The sequence below is a fragment of the Passer domesticus genome, chromosome 13 (assembly GCF_036417665.1).
Source record: "Passer domesticus isolate bPasDom1 chromosome 13, bPasDom1.hap1, whole genome shotgun sequence".
Taxonomy (NCBI): domain Eukaryota; kingdom Metazoa; phylum Chordata; class Aves; order Passeriformes; family Passeridae; genus Passer; species Passer domesticus.
This window is the reverse complement of record NC_087486.1, coordinates 800764-826945: the sequence shown is the minus strand read 5'-3', so window position 1 is coordinate 826945 and position 26182 is coordinate 800764. Positions and strand designations below refer to the sequence as shown.

Here is a 26182-nt window from a genome sequence, read left to right as displayed (position 1 = left end):
CTTAAGAGGAAGAGGAAACAACAAGTTTTGCCACGGCTGAAAGAGGCTGTGGTGTGCCCAGCCTGTCTCCCTGCTCCTGGGGTAGGTCTGGGCACCAGCAGGTCCTGCTGGCAGTGCCAGGGTGTGCTGAGATCACCTGCACCGTGCCAGCTCCGGGGCCTGGGCTGTCCTGCAGCTCTCAGACAGCCTGGAGGTGGCAGCCTCGGCCGTGCTTCAGACACTGCTCAGAAACAGGGCTTTTGTCAGCCTTGCATTTTGGGAGCTCAGACAGCACGGGCTGCGGGGCTGGAGCTCAGCAGTAACACCCTAAATAGCACCAGCCAAGAGCTGTTCCTTCCTAGGTGGGAAAAAAAGTCCGTTTTCCTCCTGTAAAGATGATTCAGCACAACCAAGCTGAAAATCTGGAGCCTGATCTGTTATTACAGCATTGCTTCCTTGTCTCAGAATCCCAGAATAGTTTCTGTTGGACCTAAAAACTCATCTCATTCCACCCCCTGCCCTGGGCAGGGACACCTTCCACTAGACCAGGTTGCTCCAGCCCCCTCCAGCCTGGCCTTGGCATTTACAAACAGCTCTCATGTTCAATGTAGCAAGTTAGAAGTATTGTACTGTGTTTTTACAGCAAAATTAACCCCAGAATGGTGTTCTAGGGTCTGGCTGAAGTACATCCCCAGCGTGATGGATACTGTGTTTTACTGCTAATGCTCTTTTTTCATTAACTAAACTCCTTTGTAGTCTCTGCACATTAAATCAGGTTTGTAAACAAGGTGAACAGGGATGTCAGCCAGTGTCTTACAAAATGAGCCTGGGGAGGAGGAGTATGTAATTTGACTGATGACAAAGGCTTTGTCATTTAGGATGATGTAGGTCATTGCTCTGGGCCAGAAGCAAACTGCTCCTAGGTGCCAGCTGGCTTTTAGGGGAGCAGGAGCTTTTCAAACGCAGGGTTTGGTGTGTCAGGAGAGCAGTGAACTCTGCAGGTACCACCATTGCCCTAGACTCTGCCTGGGTGCCCCAGGGTGACTGGCACCACACGTGGACACAGGGAACTGTAGAGCCAGAATCCCAGAGCCACTGAGGTGGGAAAAGACCCCCAACACCATCCAGTCCCAGCTGTGCCTGGTCTCCACCTTGTCCCCAGCCCAGAGCACTGAGTGCCACCTCCAGTCCTTCCAGGGATGGGCACTCCAGACCTCCCTGGGCAGCCCCTGCCAATGCCCAGCCACCCTTTCCATGCAGGAACTCTTCCTGAAAGAATTGGCACAGGAGCTGGGTGCTTGGCATGGGGCTGGGAGGGCTGCCAGGCACCTGCCAGTGCTCCCCTGAGCAGATGGTTTTCCCCAGGAGGGCTGCTGGCCTTGCTCTGGGAGTGCCCTTGAAGATGCAGGGCTGTGACAGTGGCAGGACCTGTCCCCTGCTCACCGTGCCAGGTGACCCCAGCCCTGCTGTCCCTGTTCTCTGCCGGTGTCACCTTTCCAGCCACCTTTAAAACAAAGCCTGGGGGTTGTCACAGTGAGGGATGAGGCTCCTTGCCCTGGTGGCCACGGTGGCCCCGACGCCTGTGGAATGTGCTGGTGCTGTCCTGCTGGTGCTCGGAGCTCCCCGTGGGCACCCAGACCCTGTGAGCTCAGGGTCAGTCTCCCCCTTAACTCCATCTCTGCTCACCAGCTTTTTGGGGCCACATCTGGCTGCTGGTGCCTGGCCCGTGGCTGTGGGGTCCTGTCAGGGCTGCTGTGCTCTGCTCAGGACTGGGAACATCTCTGTGCACTCAGCTCAGCCCCTGTTATTGATGCACTCTTGTGTGTTTTCATCAGCAGTTTAGATTGTCTCGCTGTGATAAGCTGCTACAGCAGTTGGAAGTTCTTATCTGTTTCTATTGCTTTCCTTATTTGTTTGTTTTCCTGGAAGAAGGAAAAGCTATTGCAGTTTCTCATTTTCTCAGTGTGCTTAGTCACAGCTCCTTAAGGCCAGGCCATTTGTCACAAAAGCTGAGATATTGAGAAAATTCAAATTTCCTGTGTAGTCTCATATGGAAAAGTCTTCCATTTTTAGATTATAGCATATTGAAAATATTCTTTCTTATTAAGTGTTTGCCATGTTCTGCTCTGGTCTCACCCTCCTACACGTACTCCATTTAGAAATGGATTTCTTCTGATCCCAAAATGTCCCTTCCCCTCCTTGTGTCCCAGAAAAAGGCAGAGGGGTTTGGTGGAAATGTGGGATGCAGCACCTAGAGTGAATCAGCAGGTCCTTGATGTCGTTTGCCACAGCAGCTCAGGTTCCAGGAGGGTGTCCTGCTGTCTGTGACACAGCTGGGGCTGGCTGGGGTGGGCTGGCTCAATGTGGGTACAGGTACATCCTGTGCTGGGAGGAGGTGGGAGCTGCCCCACAGCAGAATCTGTATTTACTGTATGTCCTCTTTATAAATAATTACCTGCATGAGTGACCCCCAGCATTCGGGGTAGTTTGTTGGGTGAGGGACAAGGACAGATCCCTTTTGGGAAGGCACATCCGAGCAGGGTTTTGCCCTGCCTGTGGGAGGGGCTGCTCCTCAGGAGGCTGGGTGAGGATGGAGCTGTGTGCAGGCAGTTTCCAGCAGGGCTGGTGCTGGCAGGAGGCTGATCCTGTGCCAGCCACCCGACCTGGCTGTGAGCACATGGAGCCCCGTGGGCATCGGCCACATCCATAATGAATGAGGTGTAATGTGTGGGTGCATTTTAAATTTATCACAGCCAGGAAGATGGTTCTGCTCAGGAAAGTGATGCAATGGGTGTCCTGGCAAATAAACACTGGGGGAGGAAATGCAGGGCTATTTGCAATGGAAATTTGGTTTGATTCAGTTTCACAGCCCCTCCCCTCATGCTGTTAAAGAAGTTTGACTTTGAAGTGAAGCCCGAGGAGTTGTTATCTGCTCAGAGGCAGAACAAACATTTTGCTGTTATCACCTTTTTGCCCTGTGCTGAGGGAAGCTGGCACTCCAGATACTAGCACTGCCACTCTGGGACCCGGAGTCCAGTGCCCAACATACCATGAATGGAGGGTTTAAATTTCTCTGCTCTATTTCTCTGGCTAAAGAGACAGAAATCCCAGAATTTCCTTTCCTGTGTGCCTCTAGCTGAGCTAGAGCCCCTCCAGGGCTTTCTGACTGAGGTGTCTGTGGCTTCAGCAGCAGCTTGGCTTAAAGTCAGACCTAAGCCCTGGCTAAAGTGGCCACTGCAGCTCCCCAGGTACCAGGGACTGCTCTTGGGTCACTTTGTACCTGCACAACATGGAGCTTTGTGCAGTGTTTTGAACAGATTTGCTGTTGGATGTGGAGCATTTTCCCTCTGAGATGGGGTGATGGTTAAGTGGTTTCCTCTTCCCTCTGAAGTGAGTAAACTTCCAAACCACTAAGCTGGTGAGTATTGACTGACTCACCAATGGGATTAGCAGAGATCAAGCACATTATGTCTGGTTTTTGGACCTGGGCACAGCTTCCACTGGTGGGACAGTGCTGAGCTGCCGTGTGCCTGCTGAGAGCTGGGCTGGCTGGATGGGGAGTGGGGTTAGGGAGAAGGGTTAATGCTGGGTTCCTGGTCTGTGCGTGCCACAGAGCAGCAGCAGAGGGGCCAAGCCCACCTCTTGAGAGCCCCTGTTAAAGTTTAATTTTCTTACAGGCTCTTATCAAGGACCAAAGGGCATCTGCAGAGTGTTGGTGCAGCTCACGTTTTCCGGCTGAATCACCCTTGGGAAGTTCAAGTCAGAAACCACCCCTCTCCCCAGGCTTTATCAGGTTTTGGGGGTTGAGTACCGAGCAGAGCCTACGTGCTCAGTGGAACACTCTGCAGGTGGCTGGCAGTTCCCGAGGTTTAATCCCCCTTCCCTTCCCTCCCTCCCTGTGCCCCGCAGCGCTCGGAGCGGCTCCTGGCTCCTGTGCCCTTCAGAGCCCCTGCTCTGCTGGGCTGGGAAGAGCAGCACCGAGGCTGTGTGCTGTCACAGCCCAGTGTTTGAAGCCCCACGGGCAGCGAGCTCAGCAGCCCCCCTGCGTGTCCCCGTTGCCAGGGAATCTGCTCGCCGTGCTCCGGGGATGCTCGCTGCTGCGTCTGGGAGCAGCCGGGGAGGGAGCGGCAGCGCCAGACCAGACACACGGACAGGTCTCGCTGTCTGTCTGCCTGAGCCCGGGAGCAGCGCTGGGGGGATGTGGCCACCCCCTGGAGCTGCAGAGCCAGCCCGAAGGCACAGGCTGGGGAGGAGCAGGCTTAGCCAGCTGTGTGTGTTGGGATCCAGGCTGCAGGATGGGCCGGGATGTGGAGGTGGAAATCCTGGAGCTCACAGCCAAGCACGGCACAGTGAGATGGCAGCCCCTGGTGTGGGATCACAGCTCCCACCCTCCATGTCCCCACACCCCCCATGTGAAGCTGTGCAAACACTGTCCTGTCAAATCCATCCTCACCCTGCTGGTCACGTTTAACAGAGCAGGTAAAGGAGGTTTGACTCCTTGCATGGAAAGGGTGGTCCAGGAGTGGCCACAGCTCCACTGAGGAGCGTGGAGGTGGCGTTGGCCCTCGGGCAAGGGCAGTGCCACTGCTGTCCCCTGCTGCTGTGCTGTGTGTGCAGCACCCAGGCCTGTCCTTTCCCCTTCTCATTACAGTAAATGAGCAGTCCCAGGGCTGTTTGTTGGAGGCTGGATTGACAGGGCAGCTCAGGGCTGTGGTGTGTGTGACAGTGCTGGGGGCAGGAGCGGCACCCTGGGCACCTTGGGACTCCTGCACTGCTCCCCCTGTGAGGCTGCTGGAGGGGGACAAGGACCAGCATTGTGCCACTGCCGTGTCTTACAGCAGGGTATGGACAGGGGCAGGGGACTGGCACAGCCATGAGGGCACGGACACCTTGGGGATGAAATGCTTTGCACAGCAGAAGGTCCCCTCCGTGAGCCTGGTGCCTGGGGTGCTGGTGAGACACGGGGGGCTGGGATGTGTGGGGCTCCTGCTTGCTTGGTTACCTTCCTTGCTTACCTTCCTTGCCTTCTCCTGCCGTTGCATGGACGTGCTTTACCCAGTGCAGGTGAGCTGGCTGGCCAGGGGCCAGAGGAGGAATTTGGCACCCAGCTCTTGCACAAAACCACTGCCAAGGTGTGTTGGTTGTTGGAGATGTCCTCTTCTCCTTGCTGATCCTGGTCAGGACCTGCACGGATGTCCATGGCTTTTGTCCTCCTTGTGCTGGGGCTTGCCTGGGAAGGAGCTTGTCCTCCTTCCCTCTTCCCCTCATGAAAAATTCATCTTTGCCACCGTTGCCTCCCGTCGCGCAGTGCACTGACAGCGTCCCCTCTCTCTCGGCAGGCCCGGCGTCATCACCATGCAGGCGCTCTCGGAGGAGGACCGGCGGCTGTGGATGGAGGCCATGGACGGCCGGGAGCCGGTGAGCAGGAGCTTTGGGCAGGAGGCAGAGGAAAGCCAGGCGAGCTCTCGGGAGCGCGGGGCAGGGCGCTCGCTGCCAGCCCGCCAGGGAGCTCTACCGTGGGGCAGCTCCTGCCTCCTGCCAAGAGAATCCTTTAATCCCTTGGTTAAATATTTGAGGTAATACTGTATCTCCCGTGCTTGGATTGCTTGGAGGTGCGGTGCAGAGGAGGAGGGTAGGCTTGGCCAGCACAAACATGCTGCTCTGCCGTGCTGAAAGGAAAACATGGCAAAAAGAGCAGTGGAAGAAAATACGCTGTAGATTTCCAGGGCTTTTGGAGTCCTGCGGCTCCTTGGCAGCCGTTTCTGGGTCTGGTAGAGGATTGTACGTTTCGTGTGAGCGGAGGAGTGTGGCCCCTGTTCCCCGTGTTTGCTCCTGCTGTGCCAAAGGCTTCCTCACCTCTGGAAGGGATTCTGGAGGTTTGCAGAAAACTCACTGTTGTTAGTTTTTATTTTGGAATGCATTTGCAAACCTCACTGCCAGCTTGAAGAGCACTGGCTGGTTGTGAGCAGGTTCCTCAGGGGGTGCTGGGGTCATGGTGTGGTGACTCTCCTGTGTGGCACGTAGGGCACTGCTGAGCAGCCAAGACAGTCTGTGGCCTCTGTGCCTGCTCCTGGCCAACAGCATTTTGGGATATGAAAAGAAGCCGTGTGGAGAGCCAGAGCAGCCTGGGCTGCTCTATGACAGCCCATGTGGCTTTGGAGTGGGTGTCTGCACACTGGGCTCCAGCCAGGCTCTGGCAGTCAGAGCAGAGCCCATGCAGGGAGCAGGGTGTCCCACCCAGCACAGCCTGCTCCCACAGACTGGTCCTGGTTTGAGCAGACCCCTCCCCCAGGATCCATGGAAAGGTTCTTGTTTGTCAGGAGAAATGTTCATTGGAGCATTCAGGTGAGGCATGGACACACGAGGCTGTTCTGTGAGTGCTGGACTTGGTCAAGCGCTGGCTTTTGGAACGTGCAGCAGTGGGGAGAGCGGGAGGCTGCGTGTGGGAGGTGCTGCCCTGCATTTCAGGGAAAGGATTGCCTGGTGGATTGCAGCCAGGTCCCAGCCTGGAGTCGTAGATCCATCAGGTAATTCAGGTAGGACGGGAGCTCAGGAGGTTTCTGGTCCAGCCTCCTGCTCAGAGCAGGTTGCTCGGGGTGTTACCGGTCGGGAGTTGAGAGCATCCAAGGGAGGAGAGGGCACAGCCTGCCTGGCTCCAGCCCAGCTGCTTCCCTGGCCTCCTGACCCCAGGGCTGAACCTCCCTTGTTTCAATTTACACCACCCAGAGAAGCTGTGGTTGCCCCATCCCTGGTCCAGGTTCATGCTGGACAGGGCAGGGGGTAGGACTGGATGAGATTTAAGGGCCTTTCCAATTTAAACCATTCCATGATTCTCTGGTTCTGTGACAGCCTCTGCTCTCTTCTTCTGTCACCTGTTGAAAAGGGGCCCTTGTTTGGGAGAACCAGCCTGCTCCTCCACCCTTGGCTCTTGACCCCTGGGGCAGCGAGGGTGCCTCTCCAGCTGCAGGTGCCAGCTGTCTTGGTCCCTCCTAAAGAAAACCCTGCCTTGATTCTGGCACCATTTCTTCAGAAACAAAATGGGCACTGTTGCTCCTAATCTGAATGGAGTCTTGTGCTCCTCCAGCCTGCTCACCTGCCTCCCACTGCCCACCTCTGCAGGGATGGCAGAGCCAGTCAGCTGCCAGGGGAGCTGCAGGAAAGCAGTCACCCAGCTGTGTGTGAGCTGTGGTGGTACCAGGGTGCAGCACAGGAGCACAGCCAGTCTGCAGAGGTGCAGACACAGATCCTGGGTGCTTGCAAAGAGCTGTGCGTGCCAAAGGTTCTGTGGAGCAACCAGGACAGGACTGCCTGGATTATCCTGTTCCAGAATGTGGTCATGAGAACTCCTTCCAAACCACACAGGTGGTGGTGCCTGCGTGCTGCTGTTCTCCCCTATCGTGCCCATCAGCTGAGGTGAGGGCAGCTGGCTCATCCAGCACGTCAGGGGCTGTGGCTGTGCATTAATGCCATACCTTGTCGCACTTAATTGCTAATGGCTTCCACTGCCCTTCCAGGTGCGGAGTGGGAGCGATGGGAATGCCGCCTGCATGGAAAGGGATCCAAGAGACACTTTGCTGCTGAAGGTGGAGGGTGTTGACACATGAGGCAGCTGCCTGTCCTCAGCTATCCTCCTCCATCCATCAAAAATGCAGCTGTGGGCTGTTCTGTTTGGGTTCTTATCTTACAACACCAGGGTGCAGCATGTTATGTTCATGTTACCTATTCCACAGGGATTTCCTTGAGCAAGAGATGAGGATTTAACCTTTGGACTCATAGAAATATCCATTCTATGCTTTGACTGTATTTCTGTAACCAAAGAACCCTACTGGAAAGAATGTATGGTTTTCCTTTGATTTGACTGTAGAGTGTGGGGAAGGATTGGCACAGTGGGGATGGTAATTCCATGAGCAAATTCAGGCTGTGGAGAGATTAGCGCGGACTGGAGCTTGTTTCTTAATTATAATGAAAAAAGTAAACCCAAATGTCAAATTACATCTTAGTGAGATTTAAACATAGAATGTGGCTGCATTAGCCAAGACATTTGTCACAACTTGAGAAGATTTACGCTGTGTCTCACAGTGAGCAGCCTCCAGACAGCCCTCATCACGCCGTTAACTCTTACCACTTGTTATTCATTTGGATAAAGCCCCCGTGTTGACTTTGGGTTTTCTTCCATGTTGCAGAGGCTGGAAACAGGAGAAACTGCTAACTCCATGACGGAGCAGTGGTGTTTGGTTTTGTTAAGATACTCAGGATCAGTTTCTTCTGGATTTTCTCCTGTGCTGATGCAGTTTGCAAATGTATGTGGTGGAGGCCAGAGCGATTCTGAAACTTCCTTGGAACCTGAGTCAGGAATAAAAGCTGTGTTGGCTGATGGTGGCTGTGCTGGGCTGTGGGTTTAGGAGAGGCACAAATTAGGCTGTGTCTTGTGGCAAAGAGCAAGGTAAGCATTTAGGTAAGGTTGTGGTGAATGAGTGTGGAGGAGGAGGAGGAGGAGGAGGAGGAGGAGAAGGCTCAGGGGGCCCTTGTGGCCCTGCACAGCTCCTGCCAGGAGGGGACAGCTGGGTGGGTCTGGCTCTGCTCCAGGGAACAGGGACAGGAGGAGAGGAATGGCCTGAAGCTGGGCTGGGGATGGACAGGGTGGACACCAGCAGGAATTTCCCCATGGAAAGGGTGCTCAGGCACTGGAACCGCCCAGGGAGGTTTGGGGTGCCCATCCCTGGAATGCCCGAGGAATTCCTGGCCGTGGCACTCGGGGCTCTGGGCTGGGGACAGGGTGGGGATCCGGCACAGCTGGGACTCGATGGCCTTGGTTGGGGAGCTTTTCCCCAGCGGTGCCGGAGCCGGGGCCAGCCCGGAGCCACGGCCGCTCCCCACTAGATGGCGGCTGAGACCGGCCCCTCACGGCACCTGTGCCCGGGGTGCACCGCACCCGCACCCCGGGCCCCTCCGTGCCAGGGCAGCGATGTGACCCGGCCCGGGCCCCTCCGTGCCAGGGCAGCGATGTGACCCGGCCCGGGCCCCCTCCGTGCCAGGGCAGCGATGTGACCCGGCCCGCACCCACGGCCTGTGGGGCTGCTCGGACTGGGGACAGCGTTCGCCTCCCGGCTGTGTCCCCAAACTCACAGCCCCAAACCTCCTGTGTCCCTGCTCTGTCCCTGCTCTGTTTCTCGTCTGTTCCTCTCGTTTCTCCTCTGTTTCTCGTCTATTTCTCGTCTATTTCTCCCCTGTTTCTCCCCTGTTTCTCCCCTGTTTCTCCTGTTTCTCCTCTGTTTCTCCTCTGTTTCTCCTCTGTTCCTCCGCTGTTCCTCCGCTGTTCCTCCGCTGTTCCTCCGCTGTTTCTCCCCTGTTTCTCCCCTGTTTCTCCTCTGTTTCTCTGCCTCCCTGTCCTGTGGTGTGTCCCCTCAGGGTCTGCTGGCTCCTGCACATGGGCTGGGTGCCGCGGCCGCTCTGGATGTGCCTCTGGAGCTCCCCGTGCCCTGCTCCTGTCCCAGTGCTGCTGGTGGCACAGCTGGCAGTGGAGCTGCTGCAGCCCGTGCCAGTGCTGCTGGTGGCTCAGCTGGCAGTGGAGCTGCTGCAGCCCGTGCCAGTGCTGCTGGTGGCACAGCTGGCAGTGGAGCTGCTGCAGCCCATGCCAGTGCTGCTGGTGGCACAGCTGGCAGTGGAGCTGCTGCAGCCCGTGCCAGTGCTGCTGGTGGCTCAGCTGGCAGTGGAGCTGCTGCAGCCCGTGCCAGTGCTGCTGGTGGCACAGCTGGCAGTGGAGCTGCTGCAGCCCTGCTGCTGGACATGCCACCCGTGTTGGTGTGGCAGTGACAGCAGAGCCCAGCCCCGCATTCCTGCCCAGCACACCTCTCACCTCCTCCTTGGATATTGCTTCTGGGAATTCTTTCTGAAATTGCTTTTCATTTTCCTTGTCTAATTATACAAAATGGTGAGAGATTTATTTCCCAGTGGAAACGCTGTCTTTTGAACTCACTCCAGTGCTTTCAACCTCGGCATTCTTGTCATTTTGGCTCATTCAAAAAACAAATTCACTTGAAGGACTTCAGTCCCGGTGTGGCTGCAGGAGGATGGACAGCACCCACTGCTCGCCTTCCCAATCCCTTGTACTGCCCTGGGACTCCCTGGAGCTGCAGATCTGCTTTGGCTTGTGATTCATTCCATCTCAGTTATCAGAGATGGTAGAAAAAGCCTCACCCAGGGCATCTTTGAGCACAGACGGTGTCTGTGGCCTGAGCTCTCTGCACGGGGAGCCCGTGGGCGAGTGCCGCAGCGATCGCCGTGTTCTCTGCTCTGCTCTCCCCAGGGTCTGCTCCCTGCCTGCCTCTCCTGTGTCTTTCCTCACAGCCTTTTTCATGCTGAGCTTTGATCACGCTCTCAATCCCACAGACGTGTTTCTGTCAGCTTTCTGGAAAATATGTTTTTTTGTGTGCTCTGTCTTGCAGGTTTTCATGGCCTTCATCCTGCCTGGGTTTGTTTGCTTATAGCAGATTTCTTTTGTTGTTCTCTATGACCTGAGTCATTCCTGTTGCTGCTTCTCCATCTCCCTCTCTCTCTTTAGTGAACAGAACATTTTTTCCCCACTCTACCCACTCCTAATGTCTACGTTTCTATTGTTTACTGCTTCTATTTGCCTCTGCTCTGTTCTCCAGCCCAGACAACCCAGTGAACTTTCCCTGAACTGGAGCTCAGTCTCTCCACGCTCTGGGGGCATCGGTGCCACCCCTCATTCCAGGGAGCTGTGGTGATGGTGAGTCCCACTGGCACCCAAACTGGCCCAGGGGAGCCCCTGCTTGGATTTTTTTGCATCCCACTGCTCAAGATTATTGCCCCAAAAAATTCTTAGTCCTTTTTGAGGAAAAGGTGGTAGCAGAGGATCCTCAGAGGAGCACAGTCCATGCCATGTTCCATGTTAGTTCTTGGATCACGTGCTCTTGCCGCTGCTCCCTCCTTCTCCCTCTCCCTCTCCTGTTTGGTAACCCTTTAAGCCTGTAATAGCAGTAACTTTACATGGAGTTGGTAAGCTTTTATTTTGCTTCTAAAGCACTTAAGCCAGTGAGGTCTTAAGCCTTGACTTCAGGCTTTTATTCCTGGTTCCAGCAACTGCTGCTTCAGTGGCTGACGGCTCTCCCAGCTGGCGGGGTTTGTCCTCTGCTTAAGAAGCTGTTTGAGAGAAAAATACTTAGAGAAGCATTATAGATAATTTTTAAAAGAGGAAAGAGCCCTCTGGATTGCTTTTACACACCTAAAAGTGCTGTCCCACCCAGTTCTGGCAAGTGTGTGACCTCTTGTTGCAGCTGTGTTGTCGGGGTGTCCAGGAGCAGAGCAGTGCTCCTGTCTCTGGTGTGAATACCTCACTGTGTCTGTAATGCATTCCTGGCTCTTCCTTGGGGCCTGTGCTGCAGGAGTTGGCTGTGGAAGTTTGGCTTTGCCTGGACACTGGGCTGGCTGGTCCCAGGACACCGGTTGGGTTTTGCTCTCCCTTTGGGAGATGTTGCCTCTGGTGGGGACCCAGTGACAGCCATTTATCTCCTGTCACTGCTGATAACCCCAAGAGGAGCTCACAGGGCTCAGGCTGGGGATATGAGCGTGGGTCCAGGTCCACAGGACATGGCACAACACACATCTCCTACGTGGGACAGCCAGCAGCTCTGCTGCAGGTGTGTTCTTGGGTTTTGGGTTCAGGCTGGGGGGCAGCTGGTGCTGAGGGCTGGCTTGGGTCTGTGGGGTGCCTGGGCAATGGGGATAATCGAACCTGGATTGCAGCACAGGTGTGGAACAGGATGGAGCAGCTGCTTGCAGCAACTTGTTTGTGAGCCTGGGCCCAGAGAGGTGAACCAGCCCCAGGGCAGGGAGCAGGGTGCTTGCATCCAGGGATTTCGTGTCATGGTTTGGTGGGAACTTGCTGTCCACCTTCAGCCCTGCTGGCAGTCTCAGCAGGGAGGCACAGGCCCTCAGCTGGAGTGACAGACCAAAGAGAGCAGACTCACTTTCCTTTCCTCTCTTTATCACCTCTGCTTTGAGTCAGTTGATCAGGCAATTCAACAAACATGTAGAAATTCAGGGAATAGCTCCATGTTGGGAGAACAAATTTCCCTGCCAATTTAAATAGACTATTAGAGTATTGTTTCCTACTTTAAATTAAAAATTAAAGTAAATGGTTCATGCTTCAATGGCTCGCAAAGCCAGCCTCTTCCATTATTTCCTCCTTTATTTTAAGCAGTGATTTACTGTCCTGCTGCAGCCCCACCACCTTCCTGCACCCAGGGGTTTTTCTTCTCCCAGCTGCAGCCCCAGAAGAAGCTCTTTGGACTCTGTTGGTTTGATAATTTTATTTCTGTGTTCACTCTGGGTTTGTCATTCCTGGCAGAGCCGTGTGTGGAGCTGGGCTCTGCAGGAGCAGGAGCAGGATTGGGGTCAGGGGCAGGACTGGGGTCAGGGGCAGGACTGGGGTCAGGGGCAGGACTGGGACCAGGGGCAGGACTGGGACCAGGGGCAGGACTGGGACCAGGGGCAGGACTGGGATCAGGGGCAGGACTGGATCAGGAACAGGACTGGGGTCAGGAGCAGGCAGGCTGCAGGCTCAGGCCGTGGCAGGGTGGATGTGTCCCATGCTGTCTCTCAACCAGTGTTTGTTGGATGGTGGAAGTGGTGGTGGGGAGTGCTGGCAGCCCCTGGGGTGGGTGCAGGCAGGGCTGAGGGTTTCCCAGGGATGTTATGAGTGTTGTGGAATTTCAGGTTCCGTCTGGAGAGGGATAAATGTGCTGTGCTGCTGCAGTTTTGGAGAGGGACACCAGGAGCCTTTAAAGCCTCATTGGGCTGGCTCCCAAGGCCAGGAAGGAACCTTGTGCCACATCCCGGGATTGCTCCAAGAAACCTCTGAAGCCACCCTGGGCTTAGAGAAGTCTCTCTGGGAGAGGAGGGATGGGACTGTGTCCCCTTTCTGCTGCCTCAGGGTCTGTGCTGCCCCACACATGTCCCCAGGTGCAAAAGGGGGATTGAAAGGGGTCTCACCTCAGGGATGTCCCAGTCCTTAAAGCTCCAGGCAGTGGTGATTGAGCCAGTCCTGGCACAAAGCCACCACCCTTGTTCGGAGCACCCAGGCAGTGTCAAACCTCTTTCACAGAGGAGGAGTGCCAGGCACGGCTGTGTTACAGTTATTTTAAAAATAAAGATGACACTGTCATTTAAAATTAGGCTGGTTTTGATGTGTTGAGAGCCCGTGGTCGTCAGCAGACGTTGGGAGGAGGAAGGGCGTGTGTGCTGCCTGGGGCTGGCCGGGCTCCAGGCAGAGCTGCCGGAGGAGGATGTGCAAGCTGTTGCTCAAGCATCCTAGAAAACTTGGGGGAAGCTTAGAGCAGTAGAAGTTTTCACTTTTAATCAGTTATTTGAGTGATCCCAACATGTCTGCTTCGCTGGGCCTGCTTAAAAACTCAGCTCTGGGAAACTTTAGGCGCTTTAGTTATTCCAGAAATGTATTTTGTTGGAGCAGTTGACCTTTAGCTGTGTTGTTCCGAGGCTGCGCGTCTGACACGCTCTGCTCCCCTCGCTCCCACACAGCCCCCAGAGTGGCTGCTGCTGCATTCCCTGCTCTGGGTGAGCCCTGGGAAGCTGACAGTTTGACCCAGGTAATTTTTCCCCCAGTTCTGACCCAGGTGATTGTTTCCTTGGGTGACAAACACAGTTATATAACTGCGCTGAGCTAAGCAGCCCAGCTGGCTGGCGGGGAGCCCGGCTGGCCTCGGCTCCGGAGGCCCTTGGGAATGCCTGCACTTGTAATAAAATGTGGGCTTGTTTTTAATTACAACCATCCTTCAGCTCGGCTACAGGAGAGAGACAGAAGAGCAAGACCCATCTAGGGGATTCAAGCCCCCCAGGTGCTTCATTTTTGATAGATTTTTCTGTCTTCTGATCAGGGTGTAAGTTTGAAGCTGAAATTTATGTTGGAAGGAAGGAGCAGGAGAGAGAAAGGGGGACACGAGGTGGGAGATGACTCCGACTGCGATGAGCAGTAGGTTGGGAGGAAAGGAAGGAAGGAAGGAAGGAAGGAGCTGCCAGGGTCCCTGGCCACCCTCTTCCAAATGAACAGCTTCGTCTGCATGACATAAACCAGCATTTCACAGTGGGTTTCTGCTGCCCTGCCAAGTTCTCCACTTGGGGAAGTAAGGCATAATTTTCCCTCCCCTCCTGCTGCAGAGAGGTTTGCAGGGATGTGGGCTGGGAGAGATCATACTCCTATCTATATCCTTCTGGCTCCCAGAGCAGGGAAGGTTATTTCTAACCACAACACAGTGTAGTCTAGCTCTGAAAATCCTGCTTGTAGTACAAAAACCTGGCTCTCAGACAGAAATAGAACAGGGTTGATAAGGCAGAGCCAGAAACAAGAGCTGATTTCATCAAGGTTGCCAGGTGTCCTGCTTTTAACAAGGAAATAGGCTTTTTGTACATGAGCTTTGCTGGGATGCTGCTCCAGGGCTGTGTCCCAGAGAAGCAGCTCCGCAGTGCTGAGCTCAGGGGCACGTCTGGAGGGTCCACCTCCCTCTTCTCTTCTTCCTTCTCTCCATTCTTGCTCTGACCCCTTCCCTCTTGCTGCAGGGACAGGGTGCAGGGTGCCCTCCCTGCCCCAGGCTTGTGCCATCTCTGGGATCTGTGGGTGCCAGAGCTCCAGCCCCTCTCTGGCCATCCCTGTGCCCATGGAAGGCCCTGCAGGACAGGCTGGGGACTGTGGGGACACAACCAGGCACATCCCTGGTGTCCTGGTGAGGAAGGCATCAAGAGGAAAGGCTTGTTCCTTCTGTTGCAGGGCAGTTGAGGTGTGGAGAGGGGTGTGTGGGATCCCCAGCCTTCCCTGCTCGGGCAGGGCTCTCTGTGAGCTCTGGGGTGCTGGGGGTGCTGCAGGCACCCAGCAGCAGCTGAGTCAGTCAGGGTGGCTGGACTCCAGCTGGAGCACTGCTCGTCAGCCCATTTGCCCTTATAAAAGGGTTGCAAAACACTCATGTGGAATGTCTGTGCTCCTCCTGCCCATGGCTCCCCAGGCCGTCCCAGCGTGGCTGGGAAGCCACTTGGGCTACCAGTTCTGAGGGAATGTCATATCTATTTATACCCCTTGGGCTTGTGCATCTCTTGAGCTGAAAGTTGAAAGACTCATTCCTGGCTGTTTTGAGGATTTCTGAATATGAATCACAAGGAAATTGCATAACACTGCAGCATTTCCTCCCATTGCTCTGGACCTTGCAAACACCCCGCTCCCCCAGGGAGACCAGGGAACTCTGGCAGGACTGGCCCATTCTGAGAGTCCAAATGGAAAATCTGGCTTGGAGGGGAGGTCCCAGCACCAGTGAAGGGAGTGTGAGGTGGAATCTTCCACGCCAGGGCATGGAGTTGAAATCCTCCTTCGATGGAGATCCCCTCTCTGCTGCTGGCTGCTGGCTCCTGTCTCCAGTGCTTTCCTTAAATCCCTCTTTGCTCTGAGCAGCTGGGCAATCCTTTCCTCTAGATTTTAGCCATTGGGCAGAATTTCATGGCAGTGTTGGAGTTTGAAGGATTTTGGGAACTGTGCTGAACGCTGTGCAGCCTCCAAGGGGTGCAGCTTAGGTTGGGCCATTTTGGATTTTAAACTTGAAAGGAAAGTGAATGAAACTTAAAATGAAGCAAGTGCCATAGGAAATCATAGCCCATGTCTTGTGAGGTTAATGGGCAACAGCCTGACCCCTGAAATGAGGAAATAAAAATGAAATTACTCAACATCATCTTTTTGTAGTTCCCCTTCCAACCCCCAGCTACTTCCTTTTCCTTTTCTTTTCCCACAGCCCATTGTCATCCCAAACCACTCACGGGTGTTTGCTCTTTTCACATCATGTGTGCAGTTTGTTTAGGGTCAGGTTGGAAAACTGATGGGTGGAATTCTTCCTGATTTATCTGTGCACGAGCAGAAAGTGCATCAGATGATGAAGAGTGGCTGTGGGACTCTTTTAGGCTCTGGATGGTGTGTGAGGGGTGTTTCAGGCTCTGGATGGTGGCTGAGGGGTGCTTCAGGCTCTGGATGGTGGCTGAGGGGTGTTCCAGGCTCTGGATGGTGTCTGAGGGGTGTTTCAGGCTCTGGATGGTGTCTGAGGGGTGTTTCAGGCTCTGGATGGTGTCTGAGGGGTGTTTCAGGCTCTGGATGGTGGCTCTTGGTGGCTCTGGGACTATTTTAGGCTCTCAATGATGGCCATCAGTGCTTGTGGAGGTGGTTTAGGCTCCAGATGGTGGCTGTCAGTGGCTGTAGGAGTATTTGAAGCTCCAGATGGTGTCTTTCAAAGGATTTCTGATGAGGAAAATCCACAGCTGACGTTTGCACGGTCCACAGCTCCAGTGTGGGGTGTGTGGTAGTGGCAGGACTGAATTTAGAGGGGGCAGGAGCAGGTGCAGCACCTGCATTGCTGCTCTGCCCAGCCTTTGGTCCATGAGCAGCTGGGGACACGGGTCCAGGGGCAAACACTGGGTGTGGGGGAGTGACCCCCAGCTCATCCCTGGGCTCCAGGGGAGCAGGGAGCTGCCTCCTGGGCTGTGTGTTCCTCTACCACACCCTCGAACATCTCAGAGCTCTTAATCATCCCTATAAAACCATTTCCTCTGCAAAACAAAGCATGTATTTGGTGAAATGTCTCAGCAAAGGAAATAACTGGTTCTTTGATGAATTATCTTAAATATCAAGTTCGTAATTGAGCATAGTGCAAGTGTCAAAGTAGTCATGAGTTGTAACTGCTCTCATAAAATTTATCTTTCTGGATTACTTACAGATGCATCTTGGAATTTTTCAATAATAGCTTGCAAAGGCCTTCTTTAAGCTTCCAGAGAGCAATTATCCTGCAGGAATGAAGCAGCAGCAGCTCCTGCTAAAAAAATTATACAATCTGGTTTTGTTCAGGATATTTTACCATCTACAGTAGGAGTTTAGAAAACTAAATACAAGACATCAAGGTCTGTAAGTTTTGTACTCTCTCAATGTATATTTTTTCTATACACATCACTTCTGAAGCTGCCTGGGAGGATATTTTGGCTCTGGAAATACAATCAAATGGGAATAATTAGTGAGAGCGAGATGTAAAAGCATGGCAGTGCTGCAGGGCAGGGATTTGTCTCCACGTTAGTCACTATCCCAATTCTGGGAGTTTTATAACCCAGCCTGTTCCCACACGTGTCCATGGGCCACAGGCCCTTCACCTCCCAGCAACGTTTCTTCCCTCTGATTTCCCACCCTTTGTCAGTGACTAATACTGCAAAGTGAAAGAAGCTTTTTATTTCACGAGAAACTCTCTGGGTTTAGGGCTGTTTTCTCCAGAGTGTGTTAACAGCAGGAAAAACAGCGTGTGGGCATCAAAATACCCTCACTGAATGGTGTTGTATTGTCTGGCCCGTGCTGGGCGATGTGTGTGTCTGCAGAGCTCCTGCCTGCCTGTCCTGGGCACAGCTCCTGCCTGTCCTGGGCACAGCTCCTGCCTGCCTGTCCCGGGCACAGCTCCTGCCTGTCCTGGGCACAGCTCCTGCCTGTCCCGGGCACAGCTCCTGCCTGTCCTGTCCTGGGCACAGCTCCTGCCTGTCCTGGGCACAGCTCCTGCCTGTCCTGTCCTGGGCACAGCTCCTGCCTGTCCTGGGCACAGCTCCTGCCTGTCCTGTCCTGGGCACAGCTCCTGCCTGTCCTGGGCACAGCTCCTGCCTGTCCCGGGCACAGCTCCTGCCTGCCCTGTCCCAGGCACAGCCCCCACGGGCTGTGTGCTGGATGCTGTCTCCCTGGGAGGTGGCACTGTGCTGTCCCTTGGTGTCCCCTGGCCCAGGGCTGTGTGTGAGGCAGCCCCAGCCAGCCTGGGCATGGCAGTGCTGCAGATACAGCTGAGAGAGAGGGTGAGGGTGGGGGAAATCAAACCCAGCACTTGGCAGTTGTGTGGAAGAGGGGTCAGAAGAGCTTTTCCAAGGTGCTCCCAGGCCATGTCTCCTGGGACAGAGGTGCTGCAGCCCTGGGCTCAGTGCCATGTGTGTGGTGTGGGGAACAGCAAGAACCTCTGTAAAGTTCTGCCCCCTTTCCCAGGGGAGGTTGGTCCATGAGCTGACTCATGTGTATGAGGCTTAATCTTCAAGTGCATCTTCTGCTTTAAGCCCTGCCTGTTACCAGAGCTCTTCTGGAAGGAGTGGAATATCAATATATCATGCCTAGGGCCAGGCTGGGCAGGAGCAGCCTTTGCCAAGGCACGAGCCCAAGGGTTGCCAGCAGAGCAGGGGTGACCCTTGGGCCACTGCAGGAGCCTCGCTCCTGGACCTCTTACACAGCAGCCCTTTCCTCAAACTTGGAAAGGTTCTCTTACCCAGAGAAATCTCCCTCTAAAAGATTTGAGGCAGAATAGGAGAAGTATTTCTTGGAAAAGGAAGGGATATTGCAGACTTGGGGCTTGGCTGAAACCCTTCTGGTGTAGAGTTGTGTTAGTGGATTAACACAGACAATGGATGAAAGGTTTGTCCTTGATGACATGGGTGTAGGGTGGCAGTGTCTCTGTGTTTTATGGTTGCTGTTGACCTTTTTGTGAAACTTCCCTCTTGCTGTGTGCACACTTTGCAATTAATGGCAAAGGCATATTGTGTTTCCTTGTCTGCCCTTTTCCCTTGTTTTAAGAGCAGCCTCTGGTGATAACAAGCTCTGTTGTTTCATGGATCCAGACTGGAAGAGCAAAAGTGCAGGCAGAGGATGTCCCTGGAGCCGCTGTGCTAGGAGTTGGAATGGCTTTGGTTGGAAGGACCTTAAAACTCATCCCATTCTACCCTGCCATGGGCAGGGACACCTCCCACTATCCCAGGGTGCTCCCAGCCTGGTCCTGTGCTGTGTTTAGTGTTACCTGTGCGTGGGGGTCAGCCAGGGCACGAAATCTGTGTGTGATCCCAAGGAAGGGCCGTGTGTCTCCAGGCCTCTGAGTAACAGCTGAGGCCCCAGCCCCTGCAGTGAGCCCTCAACAGAGGCACTGCAGTTGGAGGGGAACTTCCTTAGGGAAGGCTGCCTGTGGTGGGGCACTGCTGTCAGGGGAGCCTGCGGCTGTTTTCCTTCCCCCTTTCCACTTATTTAATTTTCTTGATATCAACACTGTTCCTAGAGGAAAACTCACTTGCTGACAGCAGCTGCTTTTGCTGCTGAATCATCCCCCACTTGCCAGATGTGCCTGATGGATTTTCTCTGCAAACAACCATCTCTGCTTGGTCTCGTGCTACACAGCCAGGTGTCCTGGGAGGGGGAGAGGGAAGGTGCTCCTGGCAGGGCTCAGTGCCTGCCCACAGCCCAGTTTTGAGCTGCTCCACTGCATTTGTGCCCCCTGAGCACGTGCTGGGTGTGGAGCTGATCCAAGGTGTCCTGCCGTGCTCCGGCTGGTGCCCAGCTCAGGGATGGCCTGTGTTTGGGTGACCTCCAGGGAAGGGATGTGTTTATGTGCCCTGCTGGTGGCATGCCCTGTGGCACACAGCCTTGCTGGGTGTTTTTGCTAGTGGTGGCTGTTGGGGCAGCACGGTGAGCTCTGCTGGGCCTGGCTCTGATCCTGAGAGCATCACAGGCAGCTTCCCAGCCTCTCCCTGCAGCTGGAGCTCCTGGGCACAGCACAGAGCACCCGGGCTCCCTGCTGCTGCCAGGGGCTGGGGTGCCTGCAGCAGAGCCCTGCCTGCAGCCTCTCCCCCGTTGCTGGGGCTGTTGCTATCAACATGGCCTTTGGAAGCTCGCCCTGCCCGCTGGCTATTTCGGGAGGCAGCATGTGATGCTGCAGGCAGCTCCCCTTGCGAGGGCTCCCAGCCCTGTTCCCCACTGCTCCTCCAGCCTCGTGTCCTGCTCGGTGGAGGGTGACCCCTCAGTCACAGCCAGGATGCTGCTGGGATGTGTGTGTGTGTGTGCTCCTGGTGGCACTCTGTATTTCTCCAGCTCAAGAGGGTAAAATGGTTTAGAATAATCCTTCAGTGCTCAACCTGTCTGAGGGCTGATCTTCTTACAGCTGCTGTTGGTATTATCCTGGGCTTTTAAAGTGCCCTCACATCGTGATTAAAACCTTCTGCCAGTGTTTTCCCTTTTTGTTGTATCCGCTGAAATGTCACTTTACTCTCCAGCAGCCAAGCAGTGGTGGGGTGGTGGTTGGGGTGGGAGGAGGAGGGTGGGTGTTGGAAGGCTGGAGAGGCCTGGGATGGATCCTGGAGGTGGCTGTGCTGTGAGCAGTGCTGGATGCATCCAGTGCCTCATCCTGCTGCATTCTTGTGCTCCCTAAATCGGTGACATTTCTTTTCCTCTGCTCCTCTTTGCCTGACTCGTTTGCTCAGGCTGTACCTGAGGAGGGTGGTAGCTGCTCCCTGCCCCAGCTGCACCTGCCAGAGGTTCCTGCAATGCCCATAAGGGAATTGCCTGCTTTGCTCTAAGTTTATACCCTCTGGATGTGTCTGTCAGGAGAGGAGTCAGAATCATGGAACAGTTTGGGTTGGAAGGGACCTTTAAAAATCATCTAGTCCAACCCCACCTTCACTTTGTTTAGAAACCTCTAATTTCTGTTTGTACTTGGTCCATCCCATTCTTTCATTTTAAGAGCTGTCCTAGTCAGAATTTTAACACAACTGCAGAGCTGGGCCAGCCCCACATTTGTGTGCAGGAGGTCGTGGTGGTGTTTGGGGACTTGGGGAGGTCCTGGCAGCAGACACACTGGTGGCACCAGCTGTGCCAGCAGCCCCAGCTGGAGCCAGGGTTTCATAAGGCTTTGTGCTTGTGTTTTCCAGGTGTACAACTCGAACAAGGACAGCCAGAGTGAAGGCAGTGAGTATTTCTTGTCAAGCCTGACCCCTGAGGGGTGGCTGAGCTGTGGGAGGGGTCAGCAGGAGATGCTGGTGACCCTGGGCTGGGGGGTGACAGGGCCCAGTGTGGGGACCCCAGGGAGGCCCCAGGGAGAGCTGAGTGTGGCACCCAGCAGGGCATGGGGCAGAAACCTGCTGGTGGGAGCTGGGGCTGTGGAGGGCAGTGCCAGGCAGTCCCTGCATCCCTCAGGGTGTGTCCCCTCCTGCCCACACCGTGTCCCCACCCCAGTGGCACTGCAGGGGTCTGGTGGCCTCAGGACCTGCTCCTGAGGTTCAGCAGAGGGATCAGGTGACACCTGGGACCAGCTCTTCTCTCTGAGCCAGAATGTGCAGGGTGAATGTGTCTTTCCAAAGGGGAATTGGAATAGAAATACAGGAGTCAGGAGGTCCTGCCTTGTGAAGATTGTCAACAAGAGCCCTTAAAAATAAAAATCTTTTTATTGTAGTTCAGGCAATCAAAGCCCTGGGTCAAGAAAGCACTTGTTTTTCTTCCTAGAGGAGCAGTTGCACCTGGTCCTGCCTCTTATGTCCTGTGTTTTAAAACCCCTAATTGAGCCATTTCCCAGCAGGTTGGATTTGCCATAATTGCAATAGTCCAGCCCCAGTCCCTTCCCTGCTTCCCTCAGAGGCAGGGTCAGGCAGGGCCAGGCCTGGCTTGGTGCTCAGTGCTTGGTTCCTTTTGGTGCTGCCTCAGCCACGACATTTTCATCTGCAGCCCGAGCATTTTTCTCTCAGTAATTGGTATAATTTGCAGCTAATGTTCTTCACACCCATTTCAGCCCTTGCACAAAGCAGTCTCTTCCCCCTCTGTGGTTTCTCCTTCCCTTTGATCCTCTCTGGCAGTGGCTGCACATCCATCTTTTCCTGTGTGTATCACCTGGCTCTGCCTCCCAGGTGATCCCAGCAGAGCTCAGCTGTGCTGAGCTGGGCAGGGCAGCGTGGCCAGTGCCCCTGGGCAGGAGCCCTGCTGGAGCAGCTCCTCTGGTCTCTTTTTCCCAGAGGGCAGAAGGAGTTTGTGGGGTGCAGAGCCCGGGGCGGCTCAGCTCCGTGCTGCCCAGCCATGAGCTGTCAGTGCTCCGTGTCCTGCACACAGCCCTGCCAGCTCTGAGCCTGCTGGTTTGGCTCAGCAGACCATTTTGATGGTCTCTCTTAAAGAGGAGAATGGTCCTCCCTGTCTGTCCCTGTCTGTCCTTCCTGTTCTGGGAGCAGGCTGGGACCCCTGCCTGAAGCTGCTTCTGAGCCCTCTGCTTGGGCTGGGGCTGCTGCTGCTGTGGGCAGAGGGCTGGCTGCTTCAGCCCCATTAAATCCGTGTTTCAGAGCTCTGCCTGCCTCCCCAGGCTCCCTAAAATCGATTCAGCAACTGGCTGGCTGCCAGCAGCCCTTGGTCCAGGGCCTTCCTATAACGCCTGCAAGGAGTGTGGTGATGGAGTGGGTCTGGATGCAGCTCCTGGCCCCGGGGCTCTCTCTGCTCTGCTTCCTGCCTGCACTCCTGGGAGGCTGGAGGCACCTCCCAGTGCTGTGGTGGCACTTTCAGGACGCTGTAATTCTGCAGAGCTGCTGGGTTTTCTGTCCTGCTGTGTGGCCAGATGGCCGTGGGGCTGTGGGTGATTTATCTTGGTGTGCTTGCAGGGGGAGGAGGCTGAGCAGAGGGGCTGAGTGGTGTCACTGAGCCATGAGAGCCAGGGGAATTTTGATGCTCTAGTTTGCTAACCAGAAGGACTTGCCCTGCTCCATGGAAACAAATCCTCCAGGCCATTTGTGCTTATTGCATGGAACAGCACAAAATTCCTCCTTTCCCTTCCTTCCCACCATTTCACTCTCCATCTTCCACTTCCACTCTTGAGTCCCTTTGGCTGCCCTGTCTGCTGTGCCCTTTTCTGGGTGCTCTGGCCCTTCCCAGCAGTCACAGTCATGGAATCACAGAATATTTTGGGTTGGAAGGGCTTTAAAGCTCCTCTCTTCCCCTCCCTGCCATGGCAGGGACACCTTCCACTGTGCCAGGCTGCTCCAAGCCCTGTCCAGCCTGGCCTTGGGCACTGCCAGGGATCCAGCCCCAGCTGCTCTGGGCACCTGTGCCAGGGCCTGCCCACCCTCACTGTAAAAACCTCTTCCATTTCTCTAACCTAATCTGACCCCCAATCTTGGCAGCTCACTGGTAGTTAGAGCCCTGAAAACTCATTTCTGGTAAGACTTGAAAGCTCATTCCTCTGGTCTCTGCCTCATGATTTCCCCCCTCCCCAGTGGTTCTTATTTCCAAAATGCCTTTGGAGGAATTCGAGCCAGAGATGGCTGCATGGCACAGGAACGTGTGCTGGGGAGGCACAGGAGCTGCTGTGACCTTGCAGTGCCCTGCCACACAGCTGGAGCCAGGCAGGCTGGCAGGGCTGGTCAGCCCCCTGCCCCCTTCCCTTGGCACTGGTATGTCACATCAGTGTAAAGGGAGGGAATTAATGGATTAAATAGGAATAATCTGCCAGGCAAGAATAGAAGGGGATGAGAGCAATTCAGCAGCACTTGGAATGTGATGCTGTTGAAGGTCAGATGCGTGTGGGGTTGGGCAGCAGCTCTGTCCAGGTGCTGTGTGTCCCCTGTGCTGGTGTGAGATGCTCCTGGATGGATCCCAGGCTGGGCATGCAGCTCCTTGGGCACTGGTGCTGCTGCTGGAGGTGGTGGCCTGGAGCTGAGCCTCACACCCTGCCCTGAGCAGGGAGGGCCTCAAGGGAGGCTCTTCCACTTGGCCTCAGCCAGGCAGGGACAGTTCAGAGTGGAAGTGAGGGAGAATTTACTCTCTGGAAGGGCTGTCCAGCCTTGGCACAGCTGCCCAGGGCAGGGTCCCCATTCCTGGAGGGGTTTCACAGCCATGTGGATGTGGCTCTTGGGGACCTTGGCAGTGCTGGGGGAATGGTTGGACTTGATCACCCTGGGGGGCTTTTCAAAGCCAGATGATTCCATGGATCTGTCATCTGGACAGCAGCAGATCCAGATCTGCCTTTGATCTGCACCATGGCTGAGCTGAATCATGGTAAAGGACTGAGATGAAGAGCAGATGCTCTGAGAGAGGGGAAATCAAGCTTTTACAATGCTCGTTAGAAGTTAAGTTTAAGGATGAATAAAGGCACTTTGGAAATTTAATCAGCTATTATTTCTGGATATAACTACTGCAAATAAATCCCCGGCCTTTCCTGATCCAGAGCTTGACAGTGAGTGGAAGAGCTTGTTCATCTGCTTAGGGGGATTATGCCAGGTCACTTCATGCAGAGGCACTGCTGGGTCTCCTCCTGCTGCAGGGAGGTGGGATCCCAGCCTGCCTGGCCGTGGGGTGCTGGGCCCTGCAGGGTTGTGGAATCATGGAATTATGGAACAGGTTGGGCTGGAAAGGGCCTTAAAGCTGATCCAGTTCCACCCCCTGCTGTGGGCAGGGACATCTTCCACTGTCCCAGGTTGCTCCCAGCCCTGTCCAACCTGGCCATGGGGGCCCCAAACATGCAGGGGGCTAAGGGAATGGTCTGTGGATGGGTTGGCACCTCCAGTGGGAGGCAGAGAGCCTGAAGCAGTGATCAGCACCACACAGGGATGCCCACAGGTCAGGGTCACACCGTGCCAAGGCTGGTCAGACCTGCTGAACTGGGTTTGCTGCAGTAAAGAGTTTCCACACTGTGGTTTTGAGCTTCTCAGATGCCCTTGTGTTTATCAGTGGCTGGGAATGGCAGCTGTGCCCTGCTGCTGATGGCACCTTGGGTTTATGCTGAATCCATGCTGGGAGCCCTGAGGGTGCCCAGCAAAGGGCCCTACAGCTTCTGGATTGTCCTCACGTCCTGTGGCACAGGCATCCTGCAGCTCGTGTGCTTGTGTTGGCTCAGCACTTGGGCCTGCTTGCCCAGAAAAACATAATGGAGCTGTTTTCCTTTGCACTGCTGTGGGTCCTCGTGCCATTCCCCAGACAAAGCCCACCCCCAGCAGAGGACTCAAAGCAAGGGATTAGGCAGGGCTGGGAGCTGGCACTGCCCAGGGAGCAGGGGAATGCAAAGGAGGGGAGCTGCACGTGCCTTGCAGAGGGCACTGCCAGCCCTGCCTGCCCTGCCCTGCACGAGCTGTGTGTCTCACATCACGGCATTCCCTGGGGCCTGGAGCCCAGGCTGGCTTTGCCCACCCTTCCCCGAGGGGCTCCTGCCCTGTGGAAGGTTTTCCAAACCTTTCTCGAGGGAGGAACTAATTTTCCATAACAGATATCTGGCTCTGGGCTGTGTTTTCCAGGCAGTGGTGGCAAGCTCTCTGTGGGGTGAATTTTTCCAGCAGGTGTTGGGGTCCCTTTATTAGTAATTCCCTGAACCTGGAAGTGAAAACCTGCATTGGCACAGGTGAATTGAGTTGTACATCCCATTAACTCTCATGTTTTAGCTCTCACTCCCGGGCAGAGGCAAGACACCTTGTGTGCCATTTTCAGGGATTTGTTGTGTTAAAACGTCCAATTTAATTTCTTTCCAAGCAACCCATTGTCAGCTTTCCAGAAAAATTTGGGTTATCTCACCTTGATCCTAAATGAATTTTGTCCATCTGCATGGGTAGATTCCTGGCAGAGCCCAGGGCAGGCCTGGTTCACAGGGATGTGGAGGCTGGAATGATGATCAGTGCCTGGCTTACAGCTGGTGCCAACTGCTGCACTTGTGTTTTTCTACCTCATTTATCTCCTCCTGGGCTGGGCAGCGGTGCAATGCTGGGGTGGCAGAGATTCAGGAGGAGCCTGGTGCCCCCTGAGAGGGCCTGTCCTGGCAGCTGCTCACCCTGCTCTCTGCCCTTCCCCTGCAGCTGCCCAGCTGGACAGCATCGGCTTCAGCATCATCAAGAAGTGCATCCACGCCGTGGAAACGAGAGGTAGGGCAGCCTGGGGCTGGGGCTGGGCCTGCTCTGGGGCAGCTGTTGGCAGTGCAGCAGTTGCTTTGCTGCCCTTTTCATGGGCAGAATGATTCATGAGCCCTCAGACCCACATCAGATGAGCCCATAACGTGCTGGGGCCGATGTGAGGAGCGTTTGCCCCACGGCTGGGCCAGCAGGGACTCAGACATGGGGCAGGGTTAGCCAGTAACCCTGGGTGTGCAAGGGGGGACAGGACCCAAGGGGGTGTTCACTTCAGCATCCTTCCTGCAGGAGTGCTGCCAAGCACAGCCTCTCCTGTGGGGTTCTGTCCCCAAAAGCTCTTGTGAGTCTCCTTGTGCACAGGTGGGATTGTCCCAGCCCTGCAGGGGAGGTCAGGTGCAAAAGGCTCAGACCTCAGCCTGAAGAACTTGAGACAGTAAAATTTTCCCAGATTGTCCTGGTTAAGTGCAGATCATGCATGGGGCTGCCATGGCTGTGGGAAGGAGGAAAA

General features: G+C 55.0%; 1 protein-coding gene across 5 annotated transcripts in view; it reads left to right on the top strand.

The window, feature by feature from the left end:
* ARHGAP26 (Rho GTPase activating protein 26) overlaps window positions 1–26182 on the top strand; it is a 101729-nt gene that overhangs the window by 29661 nt on the left and 45886 nt on the right. For all 5 annotated transcript variants that reach the window (XM_064388100.1, XM_064388103.1, XM_064388101.1 and 2 more), the window contains exons 11-13: window positions 5319–5397; window positions 20743–20779; window positions 25624–25689. In XM_064388100.1, coding sequence (XP_064244170.1) covers window positions 5319–5397; window positions 20743–20779; window positions 25624–25689 — 182 coding nt within the window. The remainder of the gene's footprint in view (window positions 1–5318; window positions 5398–20742; window positions 20780–25623; window positions 25690–26182) is intronic.